Raw genomic sequence first — 15,136 nt, 5'->3', positions numbered from 1 at the left:
TCATAATGATATGAAAGCAAATTTTTAAAATAAAAAAAACTTCACTCACAAAACATTTTCATTTCTCCATGTTGCCTTTGCATTTTTCTCTTTCTAAGTGTGGATTTTTTACAGAACCTCAATGAAGTGTAAGTATCATGCTTGTTCTCTTTCTCACTTCGCATTACAGAACTCTCGCTTAGATTTGCCTCATTCTGGATCCTCCATGTCACTAACACCCATTAGCTTAGATCACAGGGAGTTTGGGCTCAGGGCTGCCTCCTTCCTGAAAGACCCCTTTCTCAGCAGGGATTGCTAACTCAGGGCCCCAGCTGGGCTCCTGCGGGTTGCCATGTAAACACCTTCCTTGGGCATGTGTGCTGTTTGCAGGGCAGAGGGACACAGCTTTCATCAGATCCTGAAAAGATCAGCGCCCTGGAGAAGGACACACAGCCTCACGTCCACTCCCAGGACAAGCGTCCACCATGCACTTTCTCTGCAGGGCTGGGCTGACCCAGGAACTCTGTTCCTCCCTTACAATAAATTCCATTTCTTGGCTTCCATATGGCTCTCAAAAAAAATCTGTTTCCTCTCTATGACCCTGATAATTATCCTGACCACAATGCCCCCCTCCAGCCTGAATCTAAAGGAAACATCGAAGGGGAGAGAGTGTGGGTGGGAGGTTGAGTGTCTTCTTTCTTTCTCTAAGTCTTTTTCCCTTTCACCTCTTTCTGCATTGGGTATGCTCCAAGCTGGAATTTGACCCATCCTCTTCCCGTCTCTTGGTCTAAGCTCCCTGGTCCATGGGTATCCTCACTGAAACCCTCTTCTTAGTACCACTGTTGAATTTTAAGTATTCCCACCCCAAATGAGGCATGCTCCTCCCCGTCACATCCAGAATTCCCTAGGGTTTTGGATGTGGTGATTCACAGGAACGTGTTGAGTGTCTTCCAACCAGAGGCAGGGTGTAGACTGATTTACCTTCTGGAATCCCATCTTTCTGGAGAATTGGGTGGTTCAAGAGGGAACTGGGGCCTTTCAATCATCGCTCAGAGCTCCAGCCCTCAGAGCCACAGAGATCCCTAGGAAACTATGGCCCACAAGGGAGAGGCTAGCTGCCTATTAGCCACTGAGGTACCACTTTGACATAGTAGATCATCGGACGTGGGGGGCAGCTGCGTTCCACTGATCTGTCATCTTCAAGATCAATGGCAGTCGTGGCAATAGGGAGGCTCTGCAGGGATCTCTGTAAGAATAACAATAATTAAACGTTCCTAAGCACTGTGGGATATGGGATACGGAGGCACCATCATAATCACCACAGCTACCAGGGTGATGACAACAGTAATTAGATGCTGTGGTTTCCCGACTACCCCCCGGGAGCACTGCCTGGGGTGAGGCTGGCCTGTCAGGTTAATAAAGAGGGGACCTATGCTAGCCAGTCCTCTCTGGGGCTGGCTAGGGCTTTGGCCACACTTCCTCCATGAGATTCCTCCTCTTCTCTCGCCTTGCCCTCAGCCTCCACTGACCCCAGACTGGGGACTGGGGACACAGGAGAGGGTGACTCCCATTCAGCATATCACTCTAAGGTAGGTTCAAGTTCATCTCGTCCTATCAACAGATTTCAGGGGATTGGGGAATCTTGGGGACTTCTTAACAGGACTCTGCTCACATCAAAGTGAGCTTTATTAGCCAATTAGTGAATGACACCGAGGGGCCTGGGAGATGGCCAGGAGGGGAAGTCTTTATTGTATTGACTTTGGGCCTTCCCCAAGCCCAACAGCTGCCTCTCTGGAAGAGCCTGTGGAAGCCGAGGGGGGGACGGTGGGGACAGTTTCCTGGGTAGGGCACCTTCCTCAGGGCTGGTCTCTGTCTAGTCACTGCCCTCAGCTGTGGAGAAGGTAAGAAAGGTGAGCCCAAGGGCCTGTCCTTTGAGCAGACTATCATTCCTGTAGTCATTGAGTCTCAGAGCCAGGAGGGAATGTGGAATTCATCTGGTATACTCTCCACGTCAGAGCAAGAATCCCATCCAGGGCATCCCTGATAAACGGACCTGGGGCTTCAGTCTGAAAAGGGACAGGGAGTTCATTCCATTGTCGGTTCCCTGAACAGTCTTCCTTAGGCTAAGTTGAAATCTACTTCCCCAACGCATATGCCCATTGGTCTTGTTTCTTCTCTGTGAAATCACACAGGCTAGGCTTGTTCCTTTTCCCATCAGGGTTTTGGGAGCTTGCTAATCACACCTCACTTCCACCTCCTTTGGCCTTCTCCTTTATGAGGTCTGAGGCCACCTTCCAGACTCTCTCTGCAGTTAACTCCAACTCCTACTTTACTGCAATGACCTTATTATTAACTTCCCTGCTTTCCACCCCCAAAACTTCCATCTTCACTGCTCTCTTGACCTTCCCTCCAGGCTCAGAGAAAAATGAGTCCTCTCCTTTCCAAGGCCAACCCCTCCTCCACCCTAATCCCACCGGCCACGCTTCCTCCAGGGCCTGCCCCATGAAGTACACCCTCTTTCACTTCTTACACTTGTTTTGCCAATCCTCACCATCCACTAGCTCTCTTCCCTCTGCCTCAGGATGCTCAGGAGCTTTTTTTTTTTTTTTTTTTTTTTAATTTATTTATTTATTTATGGCTGTGTTGGGTCTTCGTTTCTGTGCGAGGGCTTTCTCTAGTGGTGGCAAGCGGGGGCCACTCTCTTCATCGCGGTGCACGGGCCTCTCACTGTCGTGGCCTCTCCCGTTGCGGAGCACAGGCTCCAGACGCGCAGGCTCAGTAGTTGTGGCTCACGGGCTTAGTTGCTCCGCGGCATGTGGGATCTTCCCAGACCAGGGCTCGAACCCGTGTCCCCTGCATTGGCAGGCAGATTCTCAACCACTGCGCCACCAGGGAAGCCCTGCTCAGGAGCTTTTGATTTCCCATCACAAAGGGGCAAGTAAGCCCCTTGGTCTCTGTTGTGCTAATCCTCTTCAAGATTCTGGTCCATTTTACTCATTCTTTTCACCACCAAATTCCTCGAGAGCAGGGTGGACACCAGCTGCCTCTGCTTTTTCACCTTCCACATTCTTCTGCTTCCACTTTGATCTGGGTTCTGCCCCTGCTCTGCCCCCAACACCACCCTCTCAGAGGTCACCGGCGTTTTTGCCACTGTATCCAAAGGCCTCCTCTGATTCCCACCTGCTCTCTGCAGCATCAGACACTATTGGAAAACTCCTCCGTTAAATTCTCTCCTCACTTGGCTTCCATGACAACCCTCTCTCCTCGCCCCCCTCCTCCCTCACTGACCAGTCCTCATCTGTCTGTCCTACCCACGTTATTGCCAGATTCATCTCCTGGAAGGCCAGCTCCGACAGCTCCCAATAAGCACTTCTCTGTTCAGAAACCTTCAATGGCTCACCATTGCCTGCAGGAAATAAAACAAAACTCATGGAGTTATAAAATGATGCAACTATAGGCAATGCATAATATACAATGTAATAATATGTCAGGGGGTTCAAACTTTTTAAGCAGCAGAGTCCATTATGAAGACTCTTTCTCAGAAGCCCAATGTTTGAAGAGCATGGAAACAGTTATGTTCTTTAAACATGGTTCCTATTGAAGCAGGGAATAGGGATCCCAGGAAATTCTAGGGCTTTCAAACCACAGTTAGAAAACCACTGAAAAAATTAAATTCATCAGTCTGCGGGTGAGAAAACAGGCCCAGAGAGGAGAAGTGACTGGTAGAAAGTTGCACAAGATGTGTTAGTCAATCAACACATTTTTGTTAAGTGCCTACTGAGTGCCAGACACATTCTAGGTGCCAGCAATAAAGCAGAGGACAAGACAGAAGTGGTCCTGCCCTGGAGGGGCTGATAGCCCAGCAGGGAGTGAACCAAGTATTATAAACAACTACTGAAAGTGGTCACAGGTATGCGAAGGAAACTGTGGGAGCATATAGGAGGGGACTCGCCTGGTCTGAAGGGCAAAGTGGGCCACCCTGGGGAAGTGACACATGTAAACTGAGCCCTGAAGGATAGACAAGTAGCTGGTCAAAAGAAGTAGAAGAGCATTGAGGCAGACGGAACAGCTTCGGTGAAGCCTAAAGAAGCAAGTTTGGTGGCCAGAACCTCAGGAAAGCCCAGCGGCTCCTACTCAAAGCCCTGGAGCAGGCTGAGAAAGGGCTGCAGAAGCAGGCAGCCTCAATGGCCTTACTGAGAACTTGACACTGGCCTCAGAGGCTGGCTGGCCAAGGAAGGCTTCTCAGGCATTGGGACCTAATCATTTGCATTGGAAGACAATCCACTGCTAAATCAATGGGGTATTGTGTATTGGATCCTGGAACATAAAGTAGACATTAGCAGAAGAAAAAGACATCTGAATGAATTCTGTAGTTGAGTTAATAGTATTAAACCAATACTTATTTCTTAGGTTTAACAAAGGTACCATGGTTATGTAAAACATTAATATTAGGGGAAGCTGGATGAAGGACACATGAAAACTCTGTACCATTTTTACATCTCTTCTGTAAGCCCAAAACTATTTCAAAATAAAAAGTTTTAAAAATACATATATCCCTCTGGCACCGTGGCAGAGAGGAGCAAAACTGGATGCAGGGAGAGAGATTACAGTAATAACGATGACTAACACTTAAACCGTTCTTCCTGTACACCAGGCATTGTTTCAATTACTTAATGTGTTTAACTCATTTAATCCTTGCAAGTCCATGAGTAAGTACTTTATTCCACCTCATTTTACACATGAGGAAGCTGAGGACAGAGAGGTTAAGTCAGCGGCCCAAGGACACACAGCTACTGAGTGACAGAATTGGAGTTTAAGGATTCAAATCTAGGCAGTCTAGCTCCAGAGTCCTGTGTGCTTGAGCATTACATTGTACTCCCTCCCCTCAGTGTGCACTGGCTCTACTGCAAGGATATTGCAAGGATCAGGCAGAAATCATGAGCGCACGGACTAGGGTGATAACAGTAGAAATGGGGCCATGTCACTAGACTTGAGACATCTATTGGAGGCATACTCAACATTTGTTTTTGAATTGCAATATGATGGTCAAAGAAGAGGGAAGAAGCAAGAATGACTCCTGGGCTTCCTTCCGGCTTAAGAGTAGGGACCAGAACTTAGTCTCCTGATGCTTGGTCCTATGTTTCTTCCCGTCACTGAGGGAAACATTCCAGACCTTTCACAATCTAGTTGCACCTACTTGTCCCTTTCTCTTATGATTTTCAAAATGCAAAACAAGCTGGACCACCTGCTGCTCGCAAACAGGCCCCAACCTCTCCAACTTTCATGTCCTTGTACAAGTTGTTCCCTCCACTGAAATTGTCCCCTTCATCTCCCTTGGTCCAAATCTGATCAACTTTTCAAGGCCACCTCTTCCAGAAGCCTTCCCTGCTCTCCACAATGAGAAGCACTTAGTCTCTCCTCTAGACGCCAGCATTTTTTTGGCTCTCTTTGGCAGCGAACAACTTCCATCTTATAATATAGTTATTTGAGTTGGGTCTTGGCTCTTGTTCACTTTGGTGACCTCAGTACATAGCATAGTAGATGCTCAAAAAGATATTTGTTCAGTGAATCATCTGTCTGAGTAAACAAGCTCTATCTTATTTCTCTTTGTCCCTTCCTGGCTCCCTTTTCTGTCTACTGCAACCCACCACACACGCGCACCCGCACGCGCACACACACACACACACACACACACACAACACATACAAGCTGGCACCCATGTTGGTGCTTTGCGTGTTTCAGGGACTGGTTTAATCCGCCTCCATCTTCTCCACCCAACCCATCCCCAGGCAGCCATGCCAACCCCCAGGCACACTCTCTCTGGAAGCCCATTTAGTAGCAGAAGATCAAAGAAGCCTTACCAAGGATGGAGAGATGGGAGAACATAAGCGGGGAACTAGCAGGCATTGGTGCATCTGGAATTGCCCCTTCAACCTATCCAGTCCAGCTCCTACAAGTGGTCCTGTCCTGGAGGAGCTGACAGCCCAATGGTGAATTAATCAAGCATTCAGAGGCAGAGTCTGAGACCACTGCAGTGACCTCAATCCAGCACTGGTCCTTAAAGCATAGGGCCAGACTGGACTACCACAAACCAAACTGATAAGGCATTCTCCAGGTAAAACCCTCCTGGTGCAGGTCTCTCCTTTCCCCGAGTCTTAGGCTCAGGCTACAGCTTAATGCCTCTCTCCTCCAGCACTTGCCTCTGTCTGATAGATAACTCACTCAGCCCCTGTGTGCCTTCCCCACAGAAGCCTTCCCTGATCCCCACCCCACCCCAGACTGAACTGGCCACTTTCTCTGAGACCCATCAAATCATGTGTGCACATCTCCGGGACACACCACACACATTAAATGCTTGTTTATAACATCTGTTTCTGTTTGTCTTCCCCCTCTGCCCCCTAACTAGACTGAGTGCCCTTAGGGCAATGAGGATGTCTCTGTATCCCCAAGCCTGGTATGGTGTTTGGTACAAAGAAAGCCCAATTACATTTGTTAAATGTAAAAGATGGTTGTATGAGTGTGAATGTTCATGTGAGCGCTTTAGTCTACAGGCTTCAGCAGGAAACCAAGAGACACTCCAGGGCCAGATCCCAAATAGTGGGAAAGTGGTGTCCTCCTTGCCCATCCTCTTTCTCTCCTCCTACTCCCAGGAACTAGAATTTACATTTTATCAGGAACGCGCCACTTCCCCTCTGCTCCTGCCTGCTGGGCAAAGGGCAGCAATGGGCAAAGGGAGCATTGTCTGGTCAGGCGTCCGGGAAGAACTTGCTTCTCCTTAGTGGGAAACTCTTTCTGTCTGTCTCCTCTTGAGGGAGAGGATGGGGTCCAGAGGGAAGGAACAGAGGGCAGGCGCTGGACTGCCAAGGGTCCAGAGGGCCCGGCCGCCTTGGCAGGAAGCCAACCACACCCGGATGTGGTGGGTGGTGAATGGGATGGGGCGGAGAGTCCCTGCCTTGCCGCGGACACTGGATGGGTCCCTTACGCGGGTATCCTGCAAATCGCTCAAAACAGAGGTTCCACGAAGGGGGCAGAGCAAGATTTCTTGCTCTATTTAGAAAGGGGAGGGGGCTTCAGTTATTGGAAAAGGAACTCCTGAAGGGAGCGTGTATTAGAAAAGACCAGAAACCTCAGTGGCCCCATCTCACCCACGAATGCCCACCACCGACTTCTCTGGCAGCTTCCGGAGGATCCCCCCACCCCCACCCCATAGCTGCCTCTCCATTTAGCGTTCAGGTGATGCAGAGACGCAGGAGCTACTGGGTTCTAGTCCGAACCCTGCCACTTTCTGCTCATGCCCCTGGGCGACCCGCTTTGCCCTTCTTTGAGCCTTTGTTTCCTCATCTGTAAAATGGGGCCAGGGTTGGAAGAGAGGGCCTGGAGAAGCCCTTTCGCCTCGGACACTGCTGGATCCTGGTTTCTCCGTACTGCACGCCCCCTCCTCCACAGCCCCGCCTCCACCCCGTCCTAACTCCACCCCCAGCGAGCGGCTTCTCCCCTGACGCCGGCCGCTAGGGGTCACTGCCTCCCTTTGTCAGCGACGGAGGAGGGCGGTTAGCCCTTCGGCCCTCTCCCCGGCGGAAGGGCGACCGAAGGGGCATCTCCCGAGCAGTGGGCCTGAGCGCGACCCCACGGCCCTCGCTGGGGATCCGCCTCTGCCTGCGGCCGGAAGGTGTGCGCGGCGGGGCGGAGGCCGGGGCCGAGCGCGGGCCGCGCGTGGGAGCCAGGAGGGGGTTAACGCTAACCCCTCCCCCTCGGGCTGACATCACGGGGAGAGCGGCTGAGAGGCTGGAGCTCGGCGAGTGAGAGAAAGAGAGGGAGAGGAGCGAGCGCGGCTCGACTCGGCGCCCGGGCAGCTCCACATTGTTGCGGATCGCCGGGACCCGGCAGAGCGAGCAGCTGCGGCGCTGCGGGGACGCGGCGCCCCGGGTCGCTCTCCTCGCCTGGAGCCGCACCGCCCGATCGCCCGGGCCGCCGAGCCGCGCGCCCTCCGCCTGGGCCCCGAGCCCACCGCGCCGCCCGCCCGCCGCCCTCGCTCGTCCCGCCGCCCTCGGAGGACGGCCGCTCATGGACGCCTTCAAGTTGGAGCCGAGCGGGAGGGTGTGAGCGCGCCGGGGGCCGGGAGCCCGCGCCGGGCAGCCGGGCGCGCCGGGGGTGGGTCCCTCTCCCCAGCCCGGCTCTGCGTGGAAGAAGAGGGCGGGGACCGGCGCGGGGAGGAGAGCGGAGGAGGAGAAGGGGGCATGACTCGTGCAACTTGCGGCGGGCATCTGCCGAGCCTCTGAGCCGGCGGCCGCCCGGGGCCCGGATTGCGTCCGCGCCGATCCCACCCAGCCCACCCCGCCCCGGCCGACGGCTGAGGTTGACCTGGATCTTCAGAGCGCCCGCCGGCCTGCAGGGATCGCCTTCGTCTTCCGGGCTGCTTTCTGGAGCGCGAGGAGCGCTCTCCTCGCGGCCCCTCTCGCCGGACCCCCGGACCCCGATGGCTCGGATGGGGCTTGCGGGCGCCGCTGGACGCTGGTGGGGACTCGCTCTCGGCTTGACCGCCTTCTTCCTCCCAGGTAAGCGCGTTCCGCCTCTGCCTTCCCCCCCCCCCACCCCCATCCAGTGCCTCCCCCGGGACTGGGAGCTGGATGGCGGGCACGTCTGGGTTGTAGGGAGTGAAAGGAGCCAGAAAAGTTGGGTGACGGCTTAGGTAAGGGGGGTAACGGGTGGCACGGCGGAGAGAGAGAGGTTGAGGAACCGAACAGCCTGCCCTGCAGGGAAGCAGTAGGATGCACGTCTCTGTGTAGCAAGAAAGCACTTTCTCCGCGCAGTTTTTCACACAAAAATAATAACATGTAATAGCGTTCTATTTATTTAATAACCAGCTCTCAGCTCGGGAAGCAGTTTGGAAACACTTCATGTTACATAAATGCAAAATAATCACCGTAATCACCGTCTCGGGGTACGAGACAACAGCCCCAGAGGGAGGGCATCAGTCTCGGATCTGGTGGGCTGCAGGGCTTGGCGGATAGCAGGGGGGCTTCGTTTCTTCTACCAGCCCCTTTGCCAGATGGTTTCGGGCGCTGCCGCACCGCGTCGCCCCACCACCGACGCGGAGAGCCCGCTCCTGCGGCAGGGCTCACCTGCGGTTCCTTTACCCGGAGGGTGAGGCCCCGGCGGCGCGAGATCGCAACCTCCCCGCCTTGCGCAGGGCTGGGCTTCGCCTCGGAACTGCAATCGCAGTTTGGGGGGCTCTCCCCGCAGGAGGCACCGCGGGCTTCGTGCCAGCCAGGTAGCTGCATGACCCACTTTCCCGAGGGTGCCCCGCGTGTCCTTCCTTGAGATGCTGGCAGCCGAGGGGTTAACGCGACGCCCGACCCCGGGGGTGGCCCGCGGTGGCCCCTCTGACGGATGGGGTGGGGGCGGAGGCTGGGACTGGCCCGGGCGTTTTGTGCTGGGGAATGAACTGGAAAATGCGTTTAGGAGGCAAATCCGACCGAGTCCCCTCGCCTGGATTTAACCCTTTGTGTCCCTGGGGAAGCTGCCTGGCTCCCACGGTGGCTGGGGACACCGCGCGCCAGTCGGGGCTGGCGGGTGGGGTGGGGGAGGGGTTTGGGGGAGTTCCTCCAGCCTTCGTGAAGGAAACCTGAGACTACCTCCCGCGCTAGCTAGATGGGGGGCTTGGGGAGGGGTCTGGGCAGGGTGGGGGCTTGGCTGGAGCACGTGGCCCCGACCTTAGGTGGCAAAATAAGGGGCCGAAGTACAGAGAGACCGGCTCCGCGTGGGGCGAGAATGTTGGGTCTCGGCTGTGCCGGCAGCTCCGCGAAGGAGGTACGTGCGATGTTGCAGACTCGGAGGGCGGTCTGTTATCTGAGGGCCAGCCAGGTTGTGTGTTTTGCGGGGCTGGCCTGCACTTCTGGAAGGGAGGAACCTGGCCGCATTCACTTTTGTACCCCGTCTGCCACCAGCTCACTGCCAGGGCTCCGAAAATGCCTCGGAGTGGCCGATGGCAGAGAAAGTGGTTTGTGAAAGCCCGCACCATGGTGCCCCCGGCCCTGCAGCCTGGGGGGCGCTGCCCTGCTAGGTGTGCGGGGTGAGGGTAAGTTCCTGGGCACACAGGTGTCACTGCCCATTTCAAAGAGGCATGGTTGAGTCCCTCCGCGCAGCAGGGTTGTTCTGGTGAGAATGAGAGGTCTTTATCTTTCCCTGGACCTCCTGGGAAGCCAGCAGGAGATGCTAGAAGCTCAGGCTCTAGCACTTGTCCGACACCAGGGTTTGGGCTTCTGGGAACCCTTCAATCCCATATTGCCCGCACCCAGAACCCAGCAAAAGGACAGCTTTCCTGAGGCCTGCGTGGCCCAGCATACTAGGGGTTAACCTAATCCTGGGTCAGACAAAGAGCGGGAAGGTTTGGGGAGGGGAAGTTCACTCCCCCCCATTCTCCCCTCCTTTTGTTACTCTCTTCCCCAGCTTTGTGGTGCTGTGCTTGGTAGTTCATTCCTTCTTTGGGAGACCGGAGGCCTGCCCTACTTCCTCCCACTCAGGAAGTGGGGGCAAGGAGGTGACACTGTCACCTGGCTCAAGTGTAGACACTCCCCCCACCAAAAATCCAGATTGAGGGGGTGGGACGCAGAGAAGGAACCACACAGCTCAGATAGGCAGTTAATAAGCCTCCTTGATTGATCGTAATTGTCATGGCTGGGTAGCGTCAGTCAGCGGGGCAGGCAGAGTTCCCCGACCCACCAACCTCCTCTACGCGGTGCCTGTGGCCCTGGTGCCTCTGTGAAGGGAGGGAGGTGGATGTGGTAGTGCCCACATGACACTTGGACAGAGGCTGGTGGGCCCAGAAGTCGCCCTCCCACACCCCGTTTACCATCACCCTCAGGCACCCTCCTGATTGCCCGCTGCTGCTTCTCTCTGGGGACTTGCCAGCCTGATGCTCCTTTCTGGGTTCTCCTAGGCTATGGCAGGGAGCGTGGAGGGTGGAGGAGAGGAGCCTGGTGGGGTGGGGGAGGGGAGCCCCCCGGGCTGTGTGTGGTGGCCCACGGACTTCAAAACACTCCAAATCCGGCTATTGATGTGTAAGCACAGAAGTATGTTTTCAACAACACAGACTTTCCCAGGCAGGGTGGTGAAGCCCCACAAGCCTCTGAGATGAATCTGTTCACTCAGAGGCCGGGGCCAGTGGGGCACGGGGGCTGCATCCCAGAGGGACAGGAGGAGCCCTGGAGAGGAGGCAGAGAACCTGTCTTAGAAGCAGGTGCGCTGAGCTGGTGTCCCACCTACACCACACCCTCCCTAATTGGCTTCCCCAAACCTTTTGTCTGGAAAGAGAACACACGCCCCAGGTGTCACACACACCCTCGGAAGACCTGTCGGGCCACAGCACCCCCTTCTCTGCTGCCTATGCAGAGCTCGCCGTCATGGTAGTTCCCTTCGAAACCTGGGGTGTCAGGACTGTTGGGTCATTCTCCTCTCTCCCCATCGCTCACAGACAGTGGTGTGCTCTGGCTGCTGGGCAGGACGTTATGGCAAAACCAATCCTGCTGGCCTGGGGTTTGCAGCGCGGGTAAGCAGGAATCCCAGTGCCCATTTCGGAGGCAGCGCTGTGGAATGTCTCAGACTCAGATTCAAGGCCGAATAGTCAAGGCTGGAAGGGAGGAGGAGATATGGCAGAGCCTGGGCCCAGCACCCTGGGCTGAGTGGTCTAGAAAGTGTCTCTGAGCCTGACTCTCTGTGTTTATGGGACAGGCCGCCCCTTGTTGCCTGATACTGGCCTCGACTCTGATATCCGTTCCCTTCTCGGCTGCTCAGCTTTGCACAATGAATCCACCTCGTTGGCCTGACCCGGGACCCAGTTGTACACTGCCAGGATGGTCTCCGGCCAGAACCCTAGTGCTGACGGCTGAGCAAGTGGGCCAGGCTGGGGAGGGTGGGGGGCAGGGGGTCAGCCCCAGTTGCTGTGCCTATGATACTGCCATTGTTCAGCAGCTGACTAATGTTCATTGTTCAGCACAAACAGAAAATACCCAAGGGAGGTGTGAATATACCTTCGATTTTCCTGATTGTATCTTTCCTGGTTAACCTGGTAAATTGAATGGCTCCTACCTGCTGGGGGAAAGAGTGAGGGTGTCTGTATATTCACCTGTTTTGCTGATTTTTTTTTTTTTTAACTTTGAATGTTAGCCAGTGGGCCAGGCTAGAATGGACATTAGCCAGCTATGGGACTTAGGCTGTAACATTTTTGACAATCTGCATATGGCCTCACCTTCAGTATAGAGTGGGTGCACACACACGTGTGCAAGACTGTGTGTGCATGTGTTGGTCATCTGCAATTTACTATGCACATGCAGACCCACGGGGGCTAGGACCAGGAGGTGTGTGCACTGGGATCTGTGGGTCACCATGGTGCAGGGGCCATAAATATACATCAAATGTATATTCACATGCAATTGATTTCTTATGGCTTTCCAACTAGGATTTTGTGAGTGGCTGTGAGCCTTGGTAACACCTGTGTTTATGTCAGAGTGTCAGTGAGGGTGACTTTGGAGGAGACCTAGGATTTGCCCTTAGCCAGCTCCTTCCAAGATGAGCTGCCATATCCTTTGGGGCTGGGAAGCCTAGACACTGCCTTATTTTTCTGCTCTGCCCTTGGCCTTAGACTGGGCCTCTGCATCCTCACAGGGAGATGCTCACCTGGAGAGACTTTCCGCTGCTTCTCAGGATTCCTGAACAGCTGGGAGGGGCCACAAGAAATAGAGTTTCAGCTACTATTTTGGCATCTTTGCTTCCTGCATGAATACTTGGGGGAAAGGATCAGCTGGAGAAAGGTGATGTACTCTGGGCATTTAAAAAGGAGCTCTGAGTCGTGGGCTGTGAAAAGCCCTGCTGAACCATATGTGTGCCCAGGTTGGCAACATACATGTACCTGGAAGCATCCCAGTTCATTCAGCAGAAAGCAGGAGCCCCCTTGTTGAAAAGACAAGTGGGGATGAGGGGCAAGGAGTGGAGAAGAGGGCAGTCCTGGGATCCCAGGACCCGGTGCCCGAGTCCAGCTGACAAATGTTTCTGCCCCATGATGCCCGCCCCTCTCCATAGAGACCAGGTCTGCAGAGCCAGCAGCAGATGTGCTGGCTGGGGCAGGAGGTAACTTAAGATCTGAGCAGGGATCACCTTGCACAGGGAAAGCCCTGAGCTGGAGATAACACCCCTTAGTCCGGTTAACCCTTTAAGCTCTGGATTCTCTTGCGCTGTTTGGAACTGGGAAATGGGGAGAGGGAAAAGCTAGGAGAAAACACATCAAACCTAATATCTGAACACTGACAAGGAGAGATGAACTCAGTGCAACAGGAGAGACCCAAGAAGGACACAAAGAAAGTCTTCCTGACAGCAGACTGTAGGCTCTTCAGGGCAATGGATAATCCCAAGGTTTATTCTGGGGTAGGGGAGGGGCAATGCTTATGTATTCTCAGGGACTCATGGGATCTGTGCCTTTCACAGTCTTCTGGGGCAGAGTAGCAGTGGTCCCAGGCCCCAGTCAAGAGGGAGCAGCAGATAGCTCAGTTCCTCTTCCCACAACCTGGAGATCACCCCATCTTGGCCACCCAGCAGAGTGAGAGAGCAAAGCAAGGCCAGCTGGACTGGATTTGAATCCCATCTCTACCAATTGCCAGCTGAGTGGACTTGGTTAAGTTGCTTTGTAGGCCTCAGTTTTCCCATCTGTAAAATGGGTTTCTGCTAATACAGCTTTCAAAGGAGGTTTGTGAAGATTAGATTGGCAGTAATGTATGAAAAGCGCTTAGTGTATTGCCAGGCATGTGATAAATGTGCAGTAGTGGTAGCTGCTCTTATTCCCTACACCTTTCCTCTGAGTGGTCCTGGCCCCCACTGTGTCTACCACCTGGGCAGTGCCAATTTCACAATCCCTTGAGAAAGAACCACACAGCTGCCTGCCCACTGCTGACCTCTCATCCCCACCTGGAAATGATGGCAAAGGCTGCAGCAGCCCTGGGAGACTCAGGTGGCCTGGTTGGCTGCAGGCACCTACCTGAACCCAGCCCTGGTGGTCATGTATGGCACGAGCAGCAGGTGCTGTGCACCTTTGCTCTGCAGCCTGTCACCGAGGGCTCTCCCCCGCACCTGCCTCACTCCCTGGCTGGGGCCCAGCTGGGCACCGTGGCCCATCTGGAGTGCTGGCTGGGGCAGCAGCCTGAGGCTGGCGTGGAGGGCCTGGGATTCGGCCCCTGCGAACTTCCACACTTGGGAGAAAGGTGGGCCACAGGACCCTTTCCCAGCAGTCCACGGTACCGGCTCTTCAGGCGAGATGGTACAGTCAGAGAGGTAGAGACTCTGTCCTGGGGTCACGCCCTTCTCACTGGCAGAAAGTCCTTTTGGTTTCTCCAGCTGAAGGTTCAGTCCTTTCACCAATAATAATAAAGATGTTTGTGACAGTCTTTTCAGTTCATAGTTTCAGTTGATCCTCTCAGTGACCCCATGTGAAGGGTATCAGTAGTTCTCCCATTTTACAGATGAGAAAAGTGAGATGTAGGTTTAGTACCTTGCTGACCATCTCATGCCAGTGTAGCCAAATTAGATTTCAGGTCTTCTGACTCCAAATTCAGTAGATGAGGAAGATGAGATGGGCTGGGCTGGACAGATGCGGAAGAGGCTGAGCCAGGCCACGAGAGAATGTATCCGGTGAGGTGGTCATTCACTTTGCCAGCAACCGCCAGCTTACACTCTGCCCCACAACAAGCAGAGCATGGCGGCTCCCTGGAGAAGCGAGGGATAAGTTAAGGACGTAGGTTGGAGGGTGGCCCAGCTGGAGCTGACCACAGAGCCCAGGTTGGCACAGAGCACAAGATGCCCAACAACAGAACAGCTTGGGGGGGGGGGGTGGCGTGTCAAGGGGAGCATGTCCTTTCAGATGCTAGAGCACCACTCCCGGGGATCTGACCTGAGACGTGGGCTTGGCCCCTGAGGTGTGAGCACAGAGCCTCAGGGCACAGGCAGGCACACAGCCAGCGTGTGGGCCTGGCCCGGGGCAGAACGGTGCTCAGACAGCATTGTGGACTTGACTGGAACAGTGGAGAGGGGGAGGGGGGGTGGGATTTGGTAGGCAGAGTCGATTCCCTCTCCTGGGCTATCCCCCACCCCTCTCTGGTCCACGCAGACCCCA

General features: G+C 54.5%; 1 protein-coding gene across 2 annotated transcripts in view; it reads left to right on the top strand.

The window, feature by feature from the left end:
* Window positions 1-7,510: 7,510 nt before the first annotated feature.
* Window positions 7,511-15,136, top strand: part of NECTIN1 (nectin cell adhesion molecule 1) — a 68,326-nt gene continuing 60,700 nt past the window's right edge. For both annotated transcript variants that reach the window (XM_082340671.1, XM_082340672.1), the window contains exon 1: window positions 7,511-8,534. In XM_082340671.1, coding sequence (XP_082196797.1) covers window positions 8,456-8,534 — 79 coding nt within the window. In that variant the 5' untranslated portion in view covers window positions 7,511-8,455. The remainder of the gene's footprint in view (window positions 8,535-15,136) is intronic.

This window comes from Balaenoptera borealis, assembly GCF_965194805.1.
Source record: "Balaenoptera borealis genome assembly, chromosome: 11".
NCBI classification, from domain to species: Eukaryota; Metazoa; Chordata; class Mammalia; order Artiodactyla; family Balaenopteridae; genus Balaenoptera; species Balaenoptera borealis.
Note: the sequence above shows the minus strand (reverse complement) of the source record. Positions and strands in the feature narration are given on the sequence as shown.